Raw genomic sequence first — 25,730 nt, 5'->3', positions numbered from 1 at the left:
CAATTTTAAGTTTTGATCTTAAACTCTTTTAAGATTGGTGATAAAACTCACATTAATATGGTTAAATATACTGATTATTAATGAATGGAAGATAAACTTTTGGGATAGCCTACATCACATCCCAGTTATCCTTTAAGAATAACTGGGTCTATTCTATAAGTGGACCACATAGAACACATTTTTGATGTTTGAAAAAACAAATAAAAAAAACTAGACACATTTTCTGCTTACAGAGACACACATTTGCCTTTTTATCTGCATCTCCATAACATTTATCAAAAGTGTGACATTAATAGTGCTGTTTAACAATAAATAATTTTTCTGATTAGTTTTTAAGTAACAAAATAATAAATTAGTAATAAATAAAAACAAATAACCATTTGCCTTTTTGTTTGCATCTCCATAACATATATCAAAATTGTGACTTTAATTTGTTTAGGAAATATGGTCAGAACAAGTTACAGGACATCCAGTTACAGATTAGAATTGTTAAATGGGTTTAAACTTAGCCTCATAACAAAAAATAAGCTTTTTGAAATTGGCTACTTTTTCACATTTCTGTTTCCAGTCACACACATATTTTGGAGAAGTCACTTCTTGTTAAAGTCACATGACCACCACACCAGGGTGTTGAGTATACGTCGCTTAGGGATTTAAGGAGTTAAGGTGAAGCATTAAGCTGAATATGGGAGATTCTAGGAGATTTAAAGTGTTTGTTACACGGGTGTCACCATGGGTTCTTATGGGTTAAAATGGCAACAACAAAAAAACTATTTTTTCTGAGGACCTGACCTGGGATGTCAGCTCTTCCCGCCCCCTCACCTTATCTCTGCCTGTCTGTCTATCATCATTATCGTGATGATGCAGCTGCACACCGGGAGGTTTCACTGGTTAAAACAAACGTCCCCTCTGTGTTTGGAGCGTTTACAGGTGAGCAGCCTGCAGAGCTGAGGACAAGCCAACATGAGGCCTGACGGGGCTTCTCTGCTGCTGCTGCTGGCGGTGTGTTTCCTCGGTGTGTGTGCTCTCTCACATGTGGAGGAGATGAAGAGTCAGGAGCGGCTCTTCCTCAACTCTCTGGGGCTCTCCGGGCGGCCTCGGCCCGCGGGGAGCCACCAGCCCCGGCGCCACGTCCCCTCCGCGCTCTGGAGGATGTTCCGGAGGTCAGAGAACGTCCAGGCCGGGGAGAGCGACCCCTGCACGGTGTCCGAGTACGGAGTCCGCGGCAACATCATCCGATACGTGCAAGACCAAGGTAGGCCTTCATGTTCACTGTGCACTGTTGATTGGCTTTAAAGGAACAATGTGTAAGACCAGCAATCATGTTGTCATGTGATGTTTAGTTTCTCCTGCATGGCCAGAACATGCATGAAACACATCCAATTTTACTTCAGATTAATGGTCTCCTTGCCCTCACCCCTTAAAGTCACGTTATTAACTTTGCTTTCTTATGCAAGTCATCTTTAGATAATAGATGTGATTAATTAATTTAGATAAAATCAGGTTTCCTATTTCTTTATAGAGCTTACACGGCAACAACATCTAGGTCAAATCTTTCTTTCTTTCTTTCTTTCTTTCTTTCTTTCTTTCTTTCAATATAGTGTGACAAATGTGTAGACATTATTTAGTACATCAAACTATATTTAATTTTGCTTTTGAAAAAAGAAATTTAGCTTTAAAAAAATGTTTGCAACAGCATTAGAGCGTCATACATGTAGTATGAGGATACAGACAGTGTCTAAATACATTATTAAAGAAGTAAATTACTTGTGAAGTCTATAAAAGATTATTTAAATTTCATCAATGGTGAAAAGTAACAAAGTTAACTACTGTAGCCTTTGGTACAAATTTGAGTTACTTGTACTTTACTTGAGTATTTTAATCTTGTGCAGCTTTTTATAGAAATAGAAATATTGCACTTTTAACTCCACTACAATTTTTTTTAAATAACTTAAAAGTTAGTTAAAGTTCATAGTTACCATATTAAGATCTCTGCACACAAAATATATGAAAATTTACATGTGAAATAATTACTCTATTGGTTGATAAACAGATAACTTTTTATCTAATGCAAAAACATTTCATGGTTCCGGCTTCTCTAATATGAGGATTTACATTCAGTATTTTTATAGTTAATACTTTACTTACATAAGATTAAGCTTAAGTTCCATTTTCAATGCAGGACTTAAAGCCCTACATATAACAGAGTATTGTTTAACTTAAGTTAAGGAGAATGCTTCCTCTACTGCTCATTCTCATTTAAGAACAAAGCACTAATATTCTTTTCCATTTGGCCAATAACAATAAAAGGGACATTTTTTTAAATCAATTTTGTTTTAATAATGATATATCTGCAAGTGTAAACATGTTAACTGGCCCTAAAGTAGACAAAATGTGGCTTGCTTCTGCAAAGACTGGCACATCTGTTCTTAAAAATGCAGCTTCAATCAAGAATTGGGTTTGAGTGATAATAAACACTGTTATTTATTGATCAGTGTTATTCAGTAACAAGGCAGAACAATTTTAAATTATTTGAGGTGTTTGAAGTAATTCAAACTTCAAATGGGCTCCAGTAAAACCTGCTTAAAATGTACAGTGAGTACAATCATTGTCTGTGATAAATTATTCCTCTCCATGACTCAGGTTATCATGCACCCCATCTCCACTTAACTAAAAAAAGCCTTAAATAAACCCCCTGCTGTTAAATGCTCCTCTCCCTGCTGATGTGTTGCAGGCAGGCTGCTGTCTGGCTGGAGCAGCAGCTGTCAGGCCTGTCTGGAGAAGCAGCTTTTCTTCAACATGTCTGTCCTGCAGCCTGTGGAGCTGCTGTCTCTGGCTCAGCTGGAGATCAAGTTCCACTGGAAGCCCTTCAGACCTGCGGAGCTCCTGCAGACACCCGGGGCCCTCAGCGTGTCTCTGTATAAAGTGATTCGAGCCACACTGAGGGGAGCCAATCCCCAGGCAAACCGCAGACTCCTGCTGTCCCAGTCGGTGCAGCTGCAGCCCGAGCCCTCCTCCATCACCATGGACCTCACCCCGCTGGCTGAAAGCTGGCGCAAACCGGGACGCAACTACGGTTTGGTGTTAGAGCTGCTGCCTTTCAACGCAGATCCAGAAGAGCTGCTCTCTTTCCACCCTGGGAACTCCCTCCCTTTGGAGCCAGCCTTCAGCCTGCCTCTGGTCCAGGCCTCGCTGGTGGCTGTGTCCCTCAACCCCCACCAGTGTCGCTCCAGACAGAGAAGAAGCGCTGTCCACCTCCCCGTGACGCCCAGCAACGTGTGCAAGGCCCGCCGCCTCTACATCGACTTTAAAGACGTGGGCTGGCAGGACTGGATCATCGCCCCGCAGGGCTACATGGCTAACTATTGCCACGGCGAGTGCCCGTTCCCGCTCAGTGAGAGTCTGAACGGCACCAATCACGCCATCCTGCAGACTCTAGTGCACTCTCTGGACCCGCACGGCACGCCACAACCCTGCTGCGTCCCCATTCGCCTCTCCCCGATCTCCATGCTCTACTACGACAACAACGACAACGTGGTGCTGCGACATTACCAGGACATGGTGGTGGATGAGTGCGGCTGTCGATGACAACTGACAATCAAGTATCCACAGGTTAAGCTTCTTGGAGTTTGTTTCTTAATGTGACTTAATGCTGTTTGTCAGATGACGTCTTTAATGTTAAGTGCTTAAGTCAATTATTTTAAAGAATTCATCATTTGTATTTGTTTGTTCTTAGAGAAATGTGGACATATTTTTTAATAGGAATGTTAATAAAAATTGCAATAAAGCTACACTGGAGGACTGAATTTCAAAGGGAGGTTTTATTCAATCGGTAATCCAGTCACCAGGGGGCCACTGGCCAGGTTCCTATGGGCAACTCATATACTTTCTGGATAAAATTCCAGTATTTTTTTTTTTTCTTCAATATTTTAAACTACACACAGTCTCTGAGCACTGTGCTGTTGAGCAGCAATTGGTGGTCAACCAATATGAGTTTAGTGGCTGATATGTAGATGGTAGGGGGGCAAATGGCACCTCATAAAATGTATCTCATAATATACAACTATTTTAATGCATTTTCCAAAATTATTTAACTTAAATGAGCATTTATTTAACACTGTTATTGTCTGCATTAGCCCTGTTTGCTTAAAAAGATCTGCGCTGTCTACAGAAAGATTTTTTAATATATATATAAAAATTATAGTATAAAGAACACACCACAATATGCATTAAAATAAAAAATAAGAAATACTTTTTTATACAAATTAGAATAGTGGGATTTGCATAAAGTCATGTATGTGTATGTCATGTATATGTTCTGCTATCATTTAATATCATAGTGTTACTTTTTGTCCATATTCTGTTAAACTTTAGATGTTAACTATTAATAAAAAAAAATGAGAGCTTTTTTTAAGAGTATTTCAAAAGATATGATACTCAAATTATCAATATATTAATTCACCCATACTGCTTAGAGTTGATTGTTGCATAAAAAGTGAAAATCAGTATTAATAGAAATATTCTCATTAGTCTGCTTTCATGTGTCATCTTCCTGTGGTTTCACTGTTTCACTGACAGAGACCAGCTACTCTTTTATCTACTAAAAAGAAAAATGAACTCTCTTATCTCACCTCTCCGCCTGATAACACCCTCACCGAGCCAGACAGACCACTGGGGTTGCCATGACAACCGCCCGGTCGCCACAGCAACCGGGGGAGGCTGACAGGTTGTAGTAATTAGTGAGCGAGAGACGGAGAGAGTTTGGGGTGTGAAGGAGAGAAGTGGAGATTCGGAGAGCAGTTTTTAAGCTGCCAGTATGTTCCTCTAACGCTCCCACAGCGATCGACGAAGTATTCAGATCCTTTCCTTAAGTAAAATACCACACTGTGAAAATGACTCCACTACAAGTAAAAGTCCTACATTCAAAACTTACTAAAGTAAAAGTACAGTATCAAAAGTAAAAGTGCTGATTATACAGAATGAACCAACTCAGATTGTTTTATACATTCTAAATATATTATTAGATTATTTGTTGATGTATTTACGTAGCGTTTTTATTTAGCAAAGATTGGTATTGGTATTTTGATATACTGTTATGAGGCTTATTTTTTAAAAAAAAGTAATAACTTTTAATTTATGTTTTTCATTTAAATCTCAACCTGAAAAGTAACTTAAGCTGGCAGCTAAATGTAAAAAGTACAATATTTGCCTAAAAATGTGGTCGAAGCAAAGTATGAAGTTACATATGTGGGAATACTGAAGTAAAGTACAAGAACCTCAATAATGTACTTTAATACAGTCCAGTATTTCGCAATTAAATGTTTTTATCAACACCACTCACCTTGCCCAGCGCTGCCTCTGTCTGCTCATCAGTCAGCTACCTGAGGCTGCTGCTACCCGTCAGCTGTGGTTATTTTGAGCAGAAGTGAACTCCAACAGAAGGGGGTCGGCGTTATTTTGCTTTGTGTCTTAGTGCATCTAGCAGCAACACTCAAACTGCAGCTCGTACTTGTGTTGCATAACAGTTTTCAGGTGACACATTCCAGAAACAAAAGATGCATCACATGAATCCAGCATAACTCAAAGCACCTGTAATTGTATATTTGCATAAACTGACCTTTATGTGTATAAGGAGTGCCCCTTTAAACACGGTTTGCTTGGTGTTTACATGTGTAAATGGAAGATATTTTTTTTTGCATTTAAATTGCAATATTTCAACATGTAGTTTAGACCTCACAGTGAAATATAGTCCACTAAATGACATACTGTGGCTTTTACTTTAGTATTAGTTGGATTTAAATGTGACTGCCATGTACTTGCATTTTTAATTCTTCATTTAATCAGGACTGTCTCAAACTGGAAGCTGCCCAAACAACCAGTGACCACAGACTAAAATCAATCCAAACCTCTCTAATTCTGAAAAGACATTTGATCTGAAAGCACTGAAGCATTTCTGCACCATTATGGGTTTTTTCTTGCATCTCTTCCTGTTTATTGCTCTGCCAGTTTTCTTAATCATACTGTTTTCTTATTTTCCTCTCATGTGTAACATAACTGAACCGAAACAGAAGATGAATGAAAGAGAGAGAGGGCACCGAGCAGCAGAGAGACAGACGGGAAAAGGAAGAAGCCTCGGGCTGTTCAACAGCACTTTGCTGTCAAAGACAAAGTCATTTCCACTTTACCCTCTGGGGCCTACAATACACACTCTATCTCTAACCGTCAGACTCACAGAAGTGTTTTCTTCCTGTCTCCAAAACTAAAACACTCGCTCGCTCTCCTCCTCCCAAATGAATCTTCACTCAGTTACAGACGAGCCACAGAGTCAAATTATCTTTAAGCTTTACGTCAGTGGGACCAGGCCTGGGAAGGCTCCCAGCTCCGTCAGCACTCTCAGAAAATAAGATACAAAGTTGAACCTTTTGTTTCTGGGTCTGGGACAAAGGGTACAATTCTGTTTTTAGCTGCGCTAGCAGCTCAGCTCTGCAGTCCGACCATTTGGCACAACTTGTCATGAGATGAGACAATCACGTTTATTACAGGATGAATTCTAATGACTTTGGTGAGTTTTTCTCTTGCACCATGTTTTTGTTTTTGAGTAAAATGTCTCAGCTGTTGTATAACTATGAGATTTTGACACTTACGTTTAGGATTAACTTTCCCTTTACTGTTGACTGTCAAATTCACCCCATAGGTTATTCGTACGCAAAGTAAAATACGACCCATAGTTTAGTTGTCCTCCACCGCCCTCTAGCGGGGCGTAATAATTATGAATGACGATGATGCAGAATATACATTTGCACTCCGGGAGGATGGATGGATCGAACAAACATTGGACTTTCATTGGCTTCACTTCCACTATTTACAAACATTTTTTAACTTTTAAACTGTCTTTTACCTTACCAGGAACATTTTTGCACTTAACCTAGATCAGTGATTAAACCTAAATTAAAAAAAAAAAAAAACAACCAATCACGAGCAGCTACAGCTGTGAATTGTGACATTAGGGCCTGTTTCATAGGATCAAATAACTACTTAAAATCAGTCTTGAACCATCTTTGGGAGAAATGTATTTGACCTCTACTTTGAGTTTTTTGTTTGGCTCATTTCCCATCCACTAACATGGAGGGGACAGGATTTGTGACCTGTATGGCAGCAGTTTTGGCCTCAGTTGTGAGCTGTCATGTCGTCCATCTTTATACATTCTATAGGAAAACTTTGTACTTCAACATGTTGGCATCATCACAAACAGTCGTTAAAAAAGGTGTAATACCATAAAAATAGTGACTCTAACTAGAAATGATCCTAGTAACTAAAATATAATCTATAAAGCTGGCTACTGACTGGGTACTCGTAGATAACAGAGCTAAGAGCTGGTGGATTTTAGATTTAGGATGATGATAAATAATCCAAATTACAAGATTCATAAATAAAGACTTTTGTAAATCAGTGCTCTGATTGACTGGCGTCAGGACCAGAGTTCAGATGTTATCAGACAAAACGGATATAAGCTTTCTTTCTCTCTCCCTTCCTCTGCAGTTTCACTCTCTTGTGTACAAGTCAATGAGAAATGAATAATCAATACCAGTCGAGTTGGAGCCTGTGGAGCCATCCTGACTGGATGTGGCTCAGTCTCCAGTCTCCAGTCCCTTCATCCACTTCTGTCTTCTGGGGAAGGGAAGTAGTTGTCTTTCAACTTTGTGGGAACAGTTTAAGGAAAGGCCTGTCTGACCTCATCTACCCTCTTTGTGATGAACTCGAATAGCCTGAAACTAGTAGAGTGGAGACTGCTGTAGTAGCAGATAAATGGTTATGGTTTGAGAATAACATATTTAGTATTAATATATGGACGTGATGTTCAATTGTCTGCAAAGCCTTGGCCATGTTCTCACTCCTCTAGTTATTATTGTTGTTTGGGTAAAAAAAATCAGACAATGTACACCTTCTGAATTTTTAATTTGTCCTTATTTGTCATCACAAAGTTGCTTTTTTACCCGCTTGTCAATTCATCCTAAAGAACTGAATCTGAAGACACATCAGACTTTTGGAGAGACTGGGATCTGCTGCTGCTCTGACTCCCCATAAAACCAGCAAACAGGGAATTATTAAATTTATTTTTTTTACCTTCACCATTAAGTTTTTGTTTGCAGTTTGGTTTCCTGGTTTTATATTACTGTTGTTGTTGTTGTTGTTGTTGTTGTTGTTGTTGTTGTTGTTGTTGTTGTTGTTGTTGTTGTTGTTGTTGTTGTTGTTGTTTTGCCGTATTACAGAAACCAACTGGGCTGATTTTCATAAAATTTGGTGAAAGGGTGCAGCAAGGGCCAAGGAAGGGCCAAGGAAGACGAGATGGTCGAGACTGTATTTACATTTTCCAGCGTTTTGTCTGACCGGGATGTTCAGCTGTGTTCAGCAGGAGAGAGGCTGATGCTGCAGGAGAGAGGATATGACCATCAGGGACCCTCCAGAACCAGGACTGCAGAGAGCAAACACAGACGACTGTGTCACAAGTCTGCTGCAATTAATGTCAGTGTGAGCAGTTCTTGTTGGAGGCTGTCACAGATGGAGAATGTGTGTTACTGTGCATAAAAGTTTTACTTCTCACATGGAAAGAGGTGTACTCAAGACCATTTTCAGAATCCCGAAGATAAACTGGAAAAGACAAAACCATCAGGGTGATTTTTGAACAATTCTGTCATTGCATTTTTTATTTATTTATTGGTCTGCCTCTGATGGAAGAGAGAGATCCACTAACGAGCTCTACAGACAGCTGATTAATGAGCAGCTGGCAGGAACAGAGACAACAGAAAAACGGCACATGGAACCAGTATATTTTCACATCTCACTCTGAGAATTAAGGATTTATTTCGACCAAACCAGAGTTGGTAGATGTTGGAACTGTGGAACGACTACCAAAAATGATTTTGGTGAGTTTTATTCTGTTTCTGCCCAAAAATTAAGTTTGTTTTGCAGAGTAACTGAGTTAACAAGTTAATTAAAGTAGTTTTAGTTAGGTGAAAGAGAGAAACTTGTACTTGAATGGTTGTTTTATTACATTTAGGTGCACAAATATTTAGTTTCTTGACATTTTGTAAGAATATTATGTGTGCTTCTCACGTGCAATGCATCCTGGTACATGTAGGCACAGCCACCACATCCCCATCAGCAGAATTTTCCCTTCAATGAAGCAGACATACAAAAAAAGGATAAAATAACAAGAAATCAAGAAACAGTGTAAAGAACTAGCATTCACTCAATCACTGTACTTAAACTGAACTGAACTGGTCCTCATGGTATAGTATTTCATTATATTTATTGCACATTTTTACTTAAACTTCACAACATTTTAGAAGAGGATACTGCACTTGAAAAACAAACAAAAAAAATACATGTGAATAGCTACTGTTACTTTAGTAAAGTATCTAAATAGTTGTTCTGAAACTGAGAGTTGATGTTCTTCTGTCAACCAGCAGGGGGCAATGTGGCTTCAGCTCAGAGTCCAGAGCTGACTGGCTAGTGTGTGTGTGTGTGTGTGTGTGTGTGTGTGCGTGTGTGTGTGCGTGTGTGTGTGTGTGTGTGTGTGTGCGTGTGTGTGTGTGTGTGTGTGTGTGTGTGTGTGTGTGTGAATACTCTCAGCATGAGGTAGCTGGTTAGCAGTGGGTAGCAGCTGAGCTGACCACTGCAGAGCCCATCAGTAGTGAATCTTAGAGTTAGGATCAGTTCTGTGCTCAGGGTTTATGAAAATGTTTTTCAGGAGTCAAACCTTTTATGTGATCAATGACCAGCGTTGCTGCCTTGTCATTGAAAATCACAGGAGCAGCCTGCCATCATTTCCACATTGATTGACAGGTCTTTAAATACAGACTTATATGCATAAAAGTCATAATTAATGTTGGTGGTGCTTTCCATATGTATACCAGAATGTGAACACATACAGTATTTTAAATCAACATTATGCACAGAACATGTTCAATCGAACTCTTCAGTTATGTTAATTGTGGCTAAAATGTTTGTGGGAAAATATAAAAAAATACAGATTGTGCTTTTAATAAACAATATTTATTCACAAAACAAGCACGGCCACTTCATATTTCAATATATTTGCATATTAGTATATGAAAAAGGCCAAAGGTAACTGAATTAAATGTGGCAGATATTTTAAACTTTTATTAAACTATTTTACACGATAAAGATTAGTTGAAGTCAAGATGTATTATTACTTTATTTAACCCTTATTAAACCAGAATTGAAACAAAAAATGTATATACAATAGAAAAATTAATTTAAAAAAAGTTTCTTACCGTCAACGCAACATTTACTTTTGTCCGCCATGGTTGTGCTTCAACTTGAACAGGCGTTAATTTTCCCATTCGGGTACTCATTTTTCTGATCATTGCGACAGCACAATAATAGGCAATAAGCATGAAGGCAACATGGTATCCTGTAAATGTATTCTGCAATCAATGGTAGTAATACAAAGTTCAGGGGATCCAAACACTGATCGGTGAATCTGTCTTCATGTTTTGCATGTTTTTGATGAATGTTTGTTTGTTTTTGGGCTCTTTTGTTGTTGGCGAAGGGTAAAATCATCAGATGCTTTAAGATACAGAAGTGTTGGTAGAATTGAGTGCGTAGTAACATTAATATCTGTGAAATCCCCAGTGAGGAATATTGTGTGTCAGTGTTGTTATAGCGAGTTTCCAGCTGCCACTAGACATGGTCACATTTGCCAGCACCTTTAATGTGAGGAGATGATCATATGAGTGTCAAAGATGACAGCAAGGCACTTATTCTCTCTCAAACACACACACACAGACTCATCGTTCCATTGACCTCCATAGTGAGTACAGTAATACCCCGTCTGATAGGACAAGCACTCTGACTAATGTTCTGTCACCACACACAACACACACACACACACACACACACACACGCACACACTCTTCTTGGCTCCTATATTTCTAATCCTTTTACAGTGTATGTCACACCGACATGCATTTGGCACACACTCGCTGTCACCTAATCAATGATAATGGAATCACTGTGTATCCTGCCTAGTAACACGAGCCGCACAGTCATTAACATGCTAACCTACACTTTTGGTCACGCACATACACATGTTTGCATGTCGGGAACATGTATGTACTATCAACAGCACACTAAACCAGAGCTTACACAGCATCTCATGCCATTATGAAAATCCCAAAAGGGTTTGATGAGAATTTCACACATTTAAAGCTACAGAAATGTAGATTTTTATGTCAAATGACAGAGTAGCATAACATTTTGTCCCTTGTATGATACATTGACTGTATAATTAGTTCTCATCACTGGTATCACCCTTTAATCCTGTAGCATCACATAGTTCAGCAAAAAACAGACAAGTTTTCTAGTAGATGTTGATGAAAGTGGAACATTTAGCAGCTAAAGAGCCAGATATGTTTCTCACTAGTTACTGCAGTGCATGAATGAATTTCCCTTTGTTGCTTTCTGGTGTGACTGGGCAGTCTGCTGAGCATCCACAACACTTTGGGAAATGCCCACAAGGTCTTTTTTGGTCCAAAATTGTGGACCAGTTGCGAATTGGCCCGTATAAAAACCTACCTAAACCTGACGCTTTATCTATTTATTAAAAAAAAAAAAACTTGATCTGAAAGAGATATCATCATGATGAACAGCTGCAGTACATTTCATTTTGTCTGCACACCAAAATTCACACACATTCAGACTGGATCCTATTTGACCAAATTAGATTGATTAATGTGACGAGTCCTCCTCTGTGGCGGTCGTCAGCGAGCTGGGGTTCAACTGGGCTGCTGTTCTGGGAAGCCGGCTAGTTTTCCTTGTTTTTCTTTCTTCTGAAATCATATTGCTAGCTACTTTGTCCCAAAACACAAACAAGATCAAGTATGCTTTTAACCATGCAATGGGGCAGTGTTGTGCATGTTCACTCATCACGAGAGCTATACCTCAAAATACAGTACACACAGATTCAAATGAGTTCACAGTCCCAAAATAAGAACTATGACTTTTTTTAATTTTTTTTTAATGCAAAAACTTGATGCGTTGCTTCAAATTTTTTGTCGATGTGGCTGCAGATTTTCTGACTTGTTTTTTCAGACCCAGCAGGTATAATTTGCATAAAGATGTAAGATTGAGTGACCCTGTTAACTGGCTACTTTAAGCCCAAAAGGGTCGGCAGTTGCTTTCAATAACTTACATTTATGGTTGGCTTTGGAGTATGCATTTCAAATTGATTAATGTAAAATGTAAGACTTTTACAAGGACATTTACATGTTTTGTTCTTGTTTTTTTAACAGTTGCTATCACTGAGTCACCAGTTAACAGGGTCACTCGTTAAACTGCAACACTGGCCATCGTTTTAACAGGAGGAAACAATAAGAGAAAAACATTATTCGACAGGAGAACAAACTCCGAGAATCACATCATTAGCATTATTAACTGTTGCAAAAGTTAACGTTCACGTTCATTAGATGCAAAATTATGCATTTAGTTCACTGTTCACCACAAATATGAATGCATTAATTCTCAACATTGTAAGGGAGTTGGATTTTCTACAGTCACATTTGATTGAATACGCAGTGTAAATGCCAATGAGTGTCATATTTAACTTTTTACAGGAAGTGAAAAGAGTGGCACTGATATTTAAATCCCTTTGACACATTTTAGAGAGCAGAAGGATAAAAACATAGAAAAACTATTTTTTTTATTGCTCTGTCTTTAATAGTTTCCTCCACTCCTCAGTAAAAGTTGCTCCCAGCAGCTTTGTGAATGGGTCTTAAGAGGAAAAACTCTGAGCTAAGAACTTTTTCGTGCCATTTAGAAGAACTCCTGGTGGTAAAATAAAATACTGTGTGAATACGGCCCCTGGATGTCAGCGTGAGCGGTGGCCGGCGGTGTCCTGTAATGAGGTGACAGCAGGCTCCACCAACACACACTTTAGTGCATCACCTGGACACACACACAGAGGTGACACCATTACCCCTGACCCTACAGCCTGCATCTGTGTGTCCAGGAGTGAATGCGTGTGTTTCTGCAGTTGGAGTATTTAATTATAAACCATACGGCTGAGCTGCTGCTTCATGCTGTTACAGTTCAACAAGTTCACATTAATTCTTACACAAATCTGATTTTAATGAGCCTCTAATAACAGCGTCAGATAGTCAGACACAGGTCACCGACCCTCTACAGGTTAATGCGACCTTTTGCCATATTTATGAAGAACGGTTTCTGTTCAGTGAGACAGTTCCATGGGTCTGTCTTCACCTCAATTTATATAATTGCTGGAAGATGTATTGGCTCAGTTGATCATAAGTTTCTATTAACTCATTTTGCAAATCAGTTAAGAAAGCAACCTGTGTTGTGACTCTATGCTGTTTATTCTGTTCTGTAGGGCATTGTGTACGTTTAGTTATTCATTTTGTTTTATTTACAGTATAAAGATGTGCAAGAAGTATCCAGATATTTGGTGCTTGCAGGCAATTGTTCAGTAAGAAACACTAGTGAGGTTTTCATCCAAACATTTTAAGGAAAAATTTTAGGCAAAGTTCCTTTTCTCACCCCCAAAAACAGTAGAATGTAGTATGAAACCACTGTTCATTTCACAATGTTGAGTTATTTAAACTTACATGTGTAACTTGGTTAGTATTTAACCGCATCTCGCAATACATCACATGTATAACTAGGTCACAGAGTTACATACTGAAGTACTTATTTTAACTCGCTCGTACATGTCGTTTCCATTCTCAAAAGTTATGTAAACGTTAGGATTTGAGAACTGCAGTTGGTGGTGCCATTAAACCATTGCAGAAGAGGAACTCCACATGGATCAGATGTTTTTGTCATTTTGGTAGAAGCTACAGTACAGTCACATGCTTCATGTAAGTATTATTTAACGCTAAAAATAAGTAAATATAAGGTGTAAATCAGGTGTTTACTTCTGGTAAGAAGTTAAAAAACCATGTCAATAAAACAAGTAAAAATGGACTTGTTAAGATGTCTCAAATAGGAGGTTAAGTATAATATATATCATATTTTGACTAGAAATGAGACAAGTACTTGGTAAGATTATGTGTGGTTACTGACAGTTTAACATTTTCAGGCTGAATAGTTATTACATTCATGAATAAGTCACAGGTTTGAGCTATAGGTTTCCATTTTGTCTTGAATTACCAGACTCTTGAAATGTGTTTGGCCTCTGTCGTCCATCACAGTGATGAACAATGAAAATGCAGCTCTGACGAACAAAGAATGCACGTTTGGATTACACAACTTACACTGTCAGGTTTCATGCGTTTACTGCATTATGGAAAACAATGGCTGCCATGCAAAAATGCACCACAAACAGCAGTGATTTTTGGTAAGAAGGCTACAAAATGCAAAATCACAGCTGATACTTCGGGAGGGACCCAGAAAAAAATACTGTATATATTTAGCATATTTTGAGGTCTAATCACTCCTGGAACAAGGTGAGAGTATCACACACACATGTGCTCCGGACAGGATTAAAATCAGTGATCAGCACATGCAATATTAAATCACAACCTCCCCTGGAGAAATAAATCCTGTCTGAATGAGGCTTTAGTCCGTCTGAGTCTGAGGTGACTGAGGAGAGCTGCTGCCAGGAAACCTTTTCAGATCCACACACACACACACACACACACAAATGACCTGAACCAGAGAGACAACAGATATAGAAGACGGGAAGACCTATATATAGATCTGGTAGCGGCTGAACTTTGCAGATGTGTGTGTGTGTGTGTGATGGTGAACGCACTGCTTCAGTGTTTTTTCCCCCCGCTGGGACTCTCAGACCAGCATGAGTAAGCACCCAGTCGGATTTACAGCATATTGATTAAATTAGCATTCGTTCCACAACCTGAATATTAACTCGTCCAACACACACACACGCACACACACACACACACACACACACACACACACACACACACACACACACACACACACACATTTACATGTATTAGAGACACACCCTTGTGTTATGAAAGTGTGCACACAGGCTATTATGAATTCACACACACACACACACACACAAGCATACAGTAGGCGTTCACACCAAGAAGTGATTAATTTCTCTTCAGAGAAAGAAAATTGACTCTACGAGGCCCGAGGTGTGTCTGGTTTGTACGTCAGTGAAAAATGGCAGCAGGCGATGATCACCTGTCCACTCCCTGAGGAAGAAAAGGATCTTTTTATTTATTTTTTTATTTCTCCAGGGAATACAGACAAAGCTGATTAACAGAAACACCCTGCACCATGTTTATGCCAGAGGGCTGTCCACTCTTCTTCTAATACTGGAATACACACAAATGCACTTATTTTTACCAAAAACCATACAATTTTACTTGGGCTGGCTATCAGTACTTGATACCTTTGAGGACTCAAACTAAATGCCATTACAAAATACTTCTCCAGTCAAACGATAACCGTGTTTCATCTTTTTTGTACCCAGTTGTAGAAAAATGTGACTATAAAGGGTGACCATTTTGCTACAAACTATTCTGTTTGTGGTGTGGTAAAGTGATGCATGGTGTTTGCAGTTTCACACACGGAGTGAGCCCAGAGCCCAGTTACCTGCCTTTCCTTTGTCTCTGCAGCAGCAATTACAAAACTTTCCATCCACTTAATTTGTTGACCAATTAGGCAGAAAAACAAGGAACTACTGGCCTGTTCTCTTGTCCTTTATTTCCTCTTTCCACTTTACTCAATAAGCTCTCCTCTGGAAGAAATGCTCACATCAATACAAGTAATGCTTCCACCACCTTGTAAGATGCAGTTTTATGTGTTAGAGTTAAAAAAAATAATAAGGCTCACTATTTGACAGAGTTGAGAATAAAAAAATAATGAGGAATGTCAGAAAATGTACGAGGTCCAGTGAGGAAGGTGAGAGAAACTCCTGTATTTTGAGCCAGAAAAAACAGAACAGTTTTATCCAAAATAAGATCTCAAGGGTGCATTGAGATTATAAGTTACTGAAGCAGCTTGTGACTGTGTTTACTGTGTTTTTGCAGATATTGTTTGTTTTCTAATTTGACAATTTCAGCAAAAAGCGGTCTAATAGCTCTAGCCTTTTTGATTAATTTAAACACATGCTGAACACAATACCAGTGGCTCAAAGTTTCTTCTATACATATATACAGTAAGATAGTCCATAAAGAGAACTCAAAATGTCATTTTTACTACACTCTCTGTTAAACTCCTGAAACAATCTCATTAACATTCATGAAATACCTTTATATACCAGCATGGCAGGGAGCTAATGATGTGCTCTAATGAGGCTTTCAGGATCATTTGCTTTGAAACTTCCTTGTTCCCACTCTCTTTGCTCCTTTCCCCCGTCGACACTTTTCATTCATAAATCTCCTGTATCTGTCATTTATGATTTCCAATGCTGTCAACCACAATTTTATCACATTTTTACACCATGATTCTCCATTTTTAATGAGTAACTAAACATGAAGTCATTGAGTGTATACTGATCTTTAGAGCAGTATTTTGTTTTCTTTTTGCCACATGGGGACAGTAGGACAAGATGTACGCAACATTGATATAGTTTCGTTAATTTGTTATTGAATAGTTCTTTATACCTCCAGAAGACAATGTGCAACATAAGCACAACTTTTGAGTAATTTCCCGGTCCACCTGGTAAATCTTAGTCCAATACCCACTCTTTATTGCTCTGTTTTGGTCTCCACATTCTAAGGAAATAGTCATACATTCATCAACTAGTCACTCACTGTGTCTGTCTGCAGTTGGAGCTGTGCAGGTAGTGCACAGTGAATTTATCAGAGCTTGATATGAATGAAAACAAAGGGCTAAATGACTCCAAAAAGCGCTGGCCATGTTGCTGTAGCCATTAATCGATCTACTTTTTCATAATGATTAACAGGCAGAAAATCTTTGTTGTGCAGTGTGTGTCCTGTTTTCATAGCTCTGTGAAAAACAGTGCTGGATCCAGTTGTTTTTGTGGCAGCTGCACCAACAATACAACATATCCTCATGAATGAAATATGAGTGTTCTATCTACCATGAAATAATTAATACCTGGTTATTATTTCCACACAGAACTACTTGGTTTGGTGTAGGCGACAAAATCACTGGGTCAGATTTAGAAAAATAGACGGACTTTCTCCGTCATTATACCATGCCACCTCACCTACTTCATTCCTGTCATAGTTACAAAGGCCACTGGGCCATATAGGCCATAATAAGCTGCTCTTCTTTGCACACGATTATGTGGGTTAGCTTTGAATTATAGTGCATTACTTTTAGCAGAACAGTGGATGAGAACAGCCTGAACAAAATACAACGTTCATTTATTTTAATCCTACTTTAAGTGAAAAAGAGGTCAGTATCATTGAGCAAGCTAGTGAAGTGTATGACTGACAGTGACATGCATGCATTTTCAGATTGCCAACAAGTTCTCCAACCTGAACGAAAGAATAGGTTATGTGTCAGTACCACCCATTATGACACATATGTACGTATTGCACCTCCCGTTTCTCATACATGTAAGGTCTGGGTTGGAAAAAAGGCAGCAGTTTCTGTGGATTTATGTTATAAAACCACTGACCTAGGTTTAGGGCAAAAAACTTCCTGCTAAGGCATTATAAAAGACAGTTTAAACAGTAAATAAATGTACGTAAATGCCGGAAGTGAAGTAGTTACAAGGGTCACTTGACTACCGCAAGTTACGAAAAAAACTCAAGTTACATTCAAAAACATGATTCACATAACTTACGTAAACAATGTAACTTAAGTAAACAATGATTTAGATGATAAAAATGTGTTTTAAAAAAAATGTGTACGTTTGATTTCACACTGGACAGAACCCCATTCTCTATGGGTGAAAGTCTGCCGTTTGTTCGACCCATACACCACCCCACCAACCTCCTACCAAGGGTGGAGATTTTTCACTTCGCCGTCAATCACGATGACGTCAGCAAGATGGTGGCGGATGCATTGCAGTGCACGGTGTAATACGTCAATATAGCTCGTTTTTGGCTGCCTGTACACACTACCTATATTAATGTTTTTGAGGGGAGAACAGGCTGCAGTTGAAGGTGTCTTCTCCTGAAAGTAAAACTCACGTCCCACTTTTGCCAAACAAATGGATCATTTGCACCTGTTCCCTTGTTTTTTCTTCCTTCTGCTAGGATAACAGTGTACATCCCCATCACCATTAATTATATCCCACAATCACTCTGAACTTGTATCGAATGCAGACTGATGATTTAACTTCACTGACTGCACCGGTGGGACTGACACCACTGAGACTCTCACTTTATCCACATGCACGGCGTGTAAAAAACATTTTCTCGGTTACTTTTCTGGGATTGCTTGAATTTTCCCAAGGCATCGTGAAAGTTCAAGCAGTCTATCTTGAAATCAGTTATCCCTGCCCATCTGCTACTCCTGGCAGGTTTAAAGCAAACAATCAAACTGAACATGATTGTTTGTGAAACCTGTGAAGCCATATGCCACAGAGAACCGGATGATTTCAGAGAACAGCACAGCTTCAACAAGAGAGGGCGGAATTAATCAGTTGTCTCACCTCGAGTGAGATTCAAATAGTTCAACACTTCTGTCTGAGCTGGTAGATTGGAATTACTTTTCTTGTTGTTCTCGTAGTTTCTCCAGTTTAGTGTGTTTGCTCTTTGACAAACCAGAGAGCACAGCAGCTGACAGACAGCAGCATGGACAGTAAGGGGAGAGACAAATCTGAATTGAAGTAAAAGTAGTATAAACTGAATGTAAAACACGTTTTAAAGCTGGTGCAATTGCATGCAGAGTCAGTGATAAGATGCAAGTGGACAGACACAGATTTGCTCCTGGTGGGACGAACTGTGGAGATGTTTGAGTATAATGTTTCCACTTAAAACTTGAAAACCTCTTTCAAAATCCCACTGACATTTGAAGCATGAAGCAACAGTAAAAAAAAAAAAAAAAGTCCAGCCTCAACAGTGTGTTGTGTGACTCCCTTTATATGTTTAGGTAAGAATGGTGTCTATTCTTAGACTTTAGCAGGCTAAAAGTCAGGACTCAATAAAGAGGCAAGTGAAAGGACTACGGTTAGATCAGTCATATCTGCAGCTACGGCAAGACAGACGTCTTTGGACAGCAGAAAGTATGGGTGCTGCTCCGACTGATTATCATGTGAGTTACAGTATATAAGTCAAATTGATCTCTATAAGCAGATGATTATTGTAACCAAAAGCCATACAGTAAAGATTTTTTTTTTTTTTTGCAGTTTGTCATAAGCTTTGTGGGGACTTTGCATTCACTGAGTTTTAAATGTGCATGCAGCTGCAAATTAAAGTGAGTAATGCTAAAAAGAAAAGAAAAGAAAGAATTAGAAACATAGATTTAAATTATTTTTTCCATGTGTCAAGAGTGAATAGACCAAAAAAGAGAGAATACACAGAGTTCCATACAGACTGGCCTCTTCTGTAAAGGTTGTCAGTGCAAGCAGCTTATAACGATTATTGTTTGTTTTTGTTGTGATGCTGTGAGCTCTAGTTGCTGTTGAAATTATGACGGGTGCAAAGGAGGAAGTCAACAGAGTGTCAAAAGAGACAATGTCTGTGTAGGGAGGAGGCCGGGAAGTTACGGTGGGTCAAAAAAACACATGGTTTTGACTCAGGAGACCACTGTATGTGTACCAACGTGAAACAAAAACGTTTTTTAAGCCTTACATGTAACTTTGTTGATACATCACAACATCATGTATTACACCATGTACATAACTATGTCATGTACCTAACAAAAAAATATTATTTTTTTAAACCAAACCATGATATTTTTCTCAACCTAACCAAGTAGCTCAATTTCACAATGTTAAGCCTGTGTTTAAAACTGCAACCGTCTCACATTAAATAGAACTGTCACATGTTGTTTAGGGAGTCATTGGCAAACAACCTTTTCCATCATTTAGGTATGAGGACATGTTGGTTACAGGAGCCTGTGGAACAGACGCCAGCTCAGACATGGCGTCATGACTTTGGCTCTCCAGACCCTCCAGGTTCTGTGATTGTAATGGATGACACAGGGCCTATAACAAGTGAATTCCACTTTGGGGAAATCAAGAGAGGGCAGCACTGGGAGGAATATATTTGATGTGGTAGTGAATGCAGCCTTGTTTTACTGTCTGTCATACACTGATCAGTCTTTGTTGCTGAATTCTATCTATCTATCTGTAAACTTTCTGTAAAATCTATAATTGTTTGATATGTCTGCAACACTTGTTCATTATCTTTAGGTGTATGTGTGAGTATGTATGAGTTACAATATGCTAATAAGTTAATTGACATAGGTCTATCGTGTGGATTTTTATACTCCATATTTTCCATACGAGCCTTTACTTGTCTCTCATGTGCATGTTGTGCTGAAACTGAATCTCTTCCTCCTCCTCACAGCTCTCCTCGCTGCTGTTCGATGTGACATAATGCAGTTATCACCATGGAAATCGCTCGGAGATGGACCCTCTCTGGACAATGTCAAGTCTCGCTCTCTCTCTGTAGATTTGATTCCAGGCTCGAGAGTGAAAGCGCCTACACAGTGTGAGAAGTCAAATTCAAGGGCAGGATTTTCTCCTGAGTAAGAAACAGTGTGAATGCTAAATGACAAAGCTTACATAAACATCAGCTCAGCAGCTTTGTGTTACCTAAAAAGACTTTTGATAGAGGAGCATTATTTAAAGAAGAAAGAGGACTACTTACAGTAAAGCTGCAACATGCAACCTTTTCAAATTAATTAAAGTAAAAAGCTGGAGGCAGCAGTGACTCATGCTTATCAAGTGTGCAGACTTTATTCCTTCCAGAACAAAGCGCAGGAACGAGTAATGAACACAAAACACAGCAAAGCTAATCCCGTTCGGCTAATGTAAGCTTGATAATATAAGCAACCTTGTGGGCTTTGATATACTCAAAAAGTGCTTTCCATATTAAGAGGTGAGTGCATTTATGTTTCTTTTGGTTAAGACTTAAAGCTTAAGGATGGTTTCTTTTCTTGGCTGCAGTTTGAACTTGTTTGTTGTGCTAAGTTTGAGACAGCACACCATGGAATGTGTTTTTAATTTGCTCAAAGGACTCAGGAATTAACTAGCTGATAAAAATGAAACTCAGCAGTACTTCTGTGTTTTGACATTATATAGACAGTATTCTTTAGAAGTTATTATCCGGCAGAATTATGACTTCAACAGCAACCAACATTTTCTAACTGTATATTCTTACTTTTACTGTTTTAAGCAGATAAGTTAGTAAGCTTGCTAACTTTGTTGCTGGTTATATAGCTAATGAGCTAACATTAGTATGTTTAATTGAAACAAAACACATTAAATTCTTCATGAAATATAGTAAAATGCTTATAGTGTCTGTATGGGTGAAATTGATCACTTTAAGTGGATGGTTGTACCGACATTTCTCTTTATGACTCCTGCAGTTTACCATCTTATTGACCTTTGTATATTTATTATATAATATAAAGTAATGAAAAAGTTAAGAAAAAGAAAGTAGAATAATTACCAAAGTCTTAAATGTTTTGGGGTTTTTTTTACGTGTGAAAAGCAATGGTGGAATGTAGCTAATTACATTTCCATATATGTAACTTCACACTTCTATTCCACTACATTTAGCTTAATTGGTAGTTATTTGTTAGTTACTTTTCAGGTCAAGATTTAACATGAAAAATAAGATACATTTTAAGCGATTAGCCATGTTTATAAATTAAACCACATAACAGTATATTAAGTAGTCAAAATTAGCTCTACCTGGACAAGAGTAAAATGCTGCTTACATAAATGCCTCAAAAATAATATATTTTGAATATATATAACAACTCCCTTCTCTTTGCTGCATGTCTTAGTAACATCTTTGTTTGGGTTAAAGTAACTACTGTACATTAATGTTTGTCATCATGGTTACAATACTAACCAGGTGGTCAGGGAACAATCGTGGTTGTGACAGAAAAGGGACAGCAGTACCTGATATATATATATATTAATCTTACCTTGACTGTTATTTTGTTTATCGCTCTTCTCATTTTCTTGTGTTCCATTTTACTTAATTTAAGTTGTACGAATGGGATATTCACTTTGATTAGTTCGGCTCCTTTTAATAGTCTACTGTAATAAAGTATTATTAAATTAAATTAAAGTCTATTAATGGTCCTCTGCGAGATAATAGAGCCGAGAGTCAGGGTTAAAACATCTGTGAGCATGTTCTTGTAGCTCGGGGAGAACAGAGATGGAGACAGAGATTGAAAGAGAGAGGAGAATGAGAAGGAAATAAGGTCCAGTGCGTCCTAGAATAGAAAAAGAAAATCCATTTATTCTGAGAGGCCTGTGGGGCTGGAGGTAGCAGGAGTCCACTGTTACTCTACACACACACACACACACACACACACACACACACACACACACACACACACACACACACACTCAAACCTCTCATCCTACTGGATAAAATGAATTCTTTTCCTCCTTTCCCTCTTTTTTCCCCCCTTTACCTTTTTGCCTCAGTCAGCGCAACCACCATAACACCAACCTGGGCACAAATCCCATCACGTACACACACACACACACACACACACACACACACACACACACACACACACACACAGAGTCACTCACCTGGTCACCTGCCTGAGGGGTTGTGATGCTGTTTCACTCTTTGCAGGGGTCTCTGTTTCCTGTCTGCCCGGCCACAGAGAATAGGAGGCCATCAATAATCCTGCTGAGAGGAAAGGAGAGGAGAGGAGAGGAGAGGAGAGGAGAGGAGAGGAGAGGAGAGGAGAGGAGAGGAGAGGAGAGGAGAGGAGAGGCCAAGTGAAAAGGAGAGAAAAAGGGGGGGAAATATAGAGGAGAAAAGGGGGGGAAATCAAAGAGGAAATCAAAAACTAGGCTAAAGAGAAAACAGAAGCACTACCAAGAAGAAGAGAGGAGAGGGGAGGAAGCAATGAGGGGATACAAGTTAACAAAAGGAGAGCGGAGAGGAAACATAATGCGGGAGGAGAAGAAGAAATAAAAGCGGAAAAGGGAAGAGGAAAGAAGGAGTGGAAAAAAGGGAAAGAAGCAAGATAAAATTGGTAACCCAACTTAGGTACAGATTAGAATAAAGAGGAGGGAAGGGAGAAAAATGAGTTAAGATGAAAACAGGAGAGAATATAGTAAGAGAGAGAAAGAAAGAAGAAAGAGGAAATAAGAAATGCAGCTGGGAAAAGAGAAAAGAATGGGAAAAAATGAGTTCAGAGTATGACAGAGGAAACAAGGAAGGATTATGAAAGGAAAAGAGGAAAAGAAAGGAGAGACAAAGAGTGGAGCGAGGAAACCAGGGGTGAAAGGGAGAAAAAATGGGAAAGTAGAAAACAAGGCTAAGGGAAAGACAAAAGAAGAGATAAGAGAGGCGAAGAGGGGACACAAGTTTACGGAAAGAAGAGGAGTGAATAGAGTACAAAACAGAAAGAAAAAGGAAGAACAGGAAAGAGGATGAAAGGAGAGAAAGGTAAGCAAATAAGGCTGAAGATGGGAGGAAAACAACAAGTGGATACAAGTTAACAAAAGGAGAGGAGAAGAAAAGGGGAAGCAAAGATAGGGGTGAAGACTAAATAAAAGCCTGAAAGGAAGAGGACAGAAGGAGCGGGAAAAATAGATAGAAAAAATAATGTGAAATAGAGGAGGGAAGAGGACAAGAAATATTAAGAAATCAGGAGAAAAGAGAAGAAATAAGATAATTGGCTGAGAAGAAGAGAAAAAACATGAAAAAAACAAGAGTTTTTCAGGGAAGGAGTGAGGAAACAAGGCTAGGGGAAGACAGAAGAACAAAGAAGAAATACGAGTGGACAGGAAGTATTGAGGGGACACATGAAAGAAGAGGAGAAGAGAAGGGAGACAAAACAGAAGAAAAGGAAAAAAGGAAGCACACAGGGAAGAGGATAAAAGGAGAGAAAGCTAAGGAAACGGGGCTGCAGATAGGAGGAAAACAGGTGACTTGAAGAAGAGAGGAGAGGGATGAAGGCCTCCAGTGATAGAAAGGACAGCTTTGTCCCCTAAAAATGACATTGTGATCTTTTAAAATAATAGTTTTGTTGCCTAAACCAAACCAAAATGTGACAGTTTCACAATGTTAATAATATGATTAAACTTTAGATTTAACCACTTGTTTAAAATAGAGACTGTAATAGGGAGGAAAATATGTTTCCCTTGAAATGTAAATGAGAGTGCAGCTTCTTGACAGAGAACGACAAAAAGGAGAGGAGGGGAGGAAGGACAGCGGGAATGTTGTCCTTAATGTCCTTAATCTCAAGGTATAACATTTAAGCTGCTCCTCACACAGATAGACAGCACACATACACACACACACACACACACGCACACACACACACACACACACACACACACACACACACACACACACACTCCCAGGGGAATTATTAAGGAGACAAAAGTTAAATATCAGCTTCTTCATTACGCTCCGTGCTGAGTTGATTCTCCTTCCTCCCCATTTCACCTCAAATCCATCTGCTTCTCTCACCCAAACTAAATCTTTTTCCTCTTCTTCCCCCTTCCTCCATCCACCCATCCCTTCTGTCCCCGTCAACCTATTTCCTTCTTCTCTAATCCGCCAACCTTCAAACCTCCTCTAAACCTTCCTCCAAAGTCCAGAAATACCTTCTGTTCTCCTCCACCCGCTGAAATATCACCTGTCAACACTGATACCTGAAACTCACACCAGAAAAAGTCACGTCTTCGTCACATCTTCGTATGTCTTCCATCCACTTTAATGCACAATTTAACTTTAAGCTTAAAAAAAGAGTGGAAATAGCAGACATTTGAGAACAGGCTGAAACATCATGAGAGGTTTTGTGCTTGGCTTCAAAAAAACAGGACTGTCAGCAGTCAGGAGGGTGATGGGTATAATATAAAACAGTCTAAAACTGTCATTTCAACATCTGGTTTGTTTTCAGCAGAACATTTTAAAACGACTGACTGTAAAACTTTAATCCTATAGTTGCATCTTAAAACATGTTACTGCAGTTTTAAATGCTCTCTCTCAATGAAAACAATGAGTGTCGGTGTGTGCATTTAACTTGATCCCTTCCATCATGTTTATTGGCCTACATGTTTCAGAGCACCTTTAGGCCAAGTTTTTATTGCTGACCACACGGTTTGCCATCTGCCACATACCAACGCAGTGTGACTGCAGCCTGAGACTGATCATTTCATTTCTTTTTAGTCCCTTCTGGCTTTTGCTTCTGATGGAATCCTTTTGAAGGGCACTTTGGAAATAATTACCCATCTGAAAGGAGAAGTTTTGAGAGGATGAATGGTGTTTCTGCGACCTCTGAAGGTCCGACAGGTATATAAACATGTCACAGACACTCTCACATGACCGGCTGTACCGTTCAGGTGCAGTATTGTAAGGCTTACATTATCCTTTGTGAAGCTTTTGTTCATAATGTGCTGTAATAATTCTGTCCATGTCATGATGGATGGACTACATCTACCTGCATATTTAAGCCTTTAAAATGTCTATATTGCTGGTAATGGTAAACTGCACTTGTATAGCACTTTTCTACTCAAAATACTTTTACACATCATTCACACACATTTAAACACTGTTGGCCAAGAAGACGTCAACATTTTCATGCAGAGTAAAAGGACAAAGTTTGTGTCCTTTGTGATGCCAGATGAACGT

The 25,730-nt window shown here is 39.0% G+C and overlaps 1 protein-coding gene and 1 long non-coding RNA gene across 2 annotated transcripts; both read left to right on the top strand.

Annotated features, from left to right (window-relative positions):
* Positions 1–948: 948 nt before the first annotated feature.
* gdf3 (growth differentiation factor 3) lies at positions 949–3,813 on the top strand. The gene is made up of 2 exons (XM_059343143.1): positions 949–1,255; positions 2,735–3,813. Exons 1-2 carry the CDS (start codon positions 964–966, stop codon positions 3,586–3,588), a joined length of 1,146 nt encoding a protein of 381 aa, XP_059199126.1. The 5' UTR covers positions 949–963; the 3' UTR covers positions 3,589–3,813.
* Positions 3,814–8,814: 5,001 nt separating this feature from the next.
* LOC131979374 (uncharacterized) lies at positions 8,815–25,505 on the top strand. The gene is made up of 3 exons (XR_009395046.1): positions 8,815–8,924; positions 20,454–20,634; positions 25,269–25,505. It is a non-coding gene; the product is annotated as an uncharacterized LOC131979374 (long non-coding RNA).
* The last annotated feature ends 225 nt before the right edge of the window (positions 25,506–25,730 follow it).

Source organism: Centropristis striata, chromosome 10 (genome assembly GCF_030273125.1).
Source record: "Centropristis striata isolate RG_2023a ecotype Rhode Island chromosome 10, C.striata_1.0, whole genome shotgun sequence".
Lineage (NCBI taxonomy): Eukaryota > Metazoa > Chordata > Actinopteri > Perciformes > Serranidae > Centropristis > Centropristis striata.
The sequence above is the reverse complement of the archived record's forward strand: the minus strand, read 5'-3'. Positions and strand labels throughout refer to the sequence as shown.

Bases quoted from the DNA above. Each gene is read 5' to 3' on its own strand.
- gdf3 (XM_059343143.1), top strand. From the start codon at position 964: ATGAGGCCTGACGGGGCTTCTCTGCTGCTGCTGCTGGCGGTGTGTTTC. The intron at 1,256-2,734 runs GTAGGCCTTCAT...GATGTGTTGCAG, and splicing joins CCGATACGTGCAAGACCAAG to GCAGGCTGCTGTCTGGCTGG.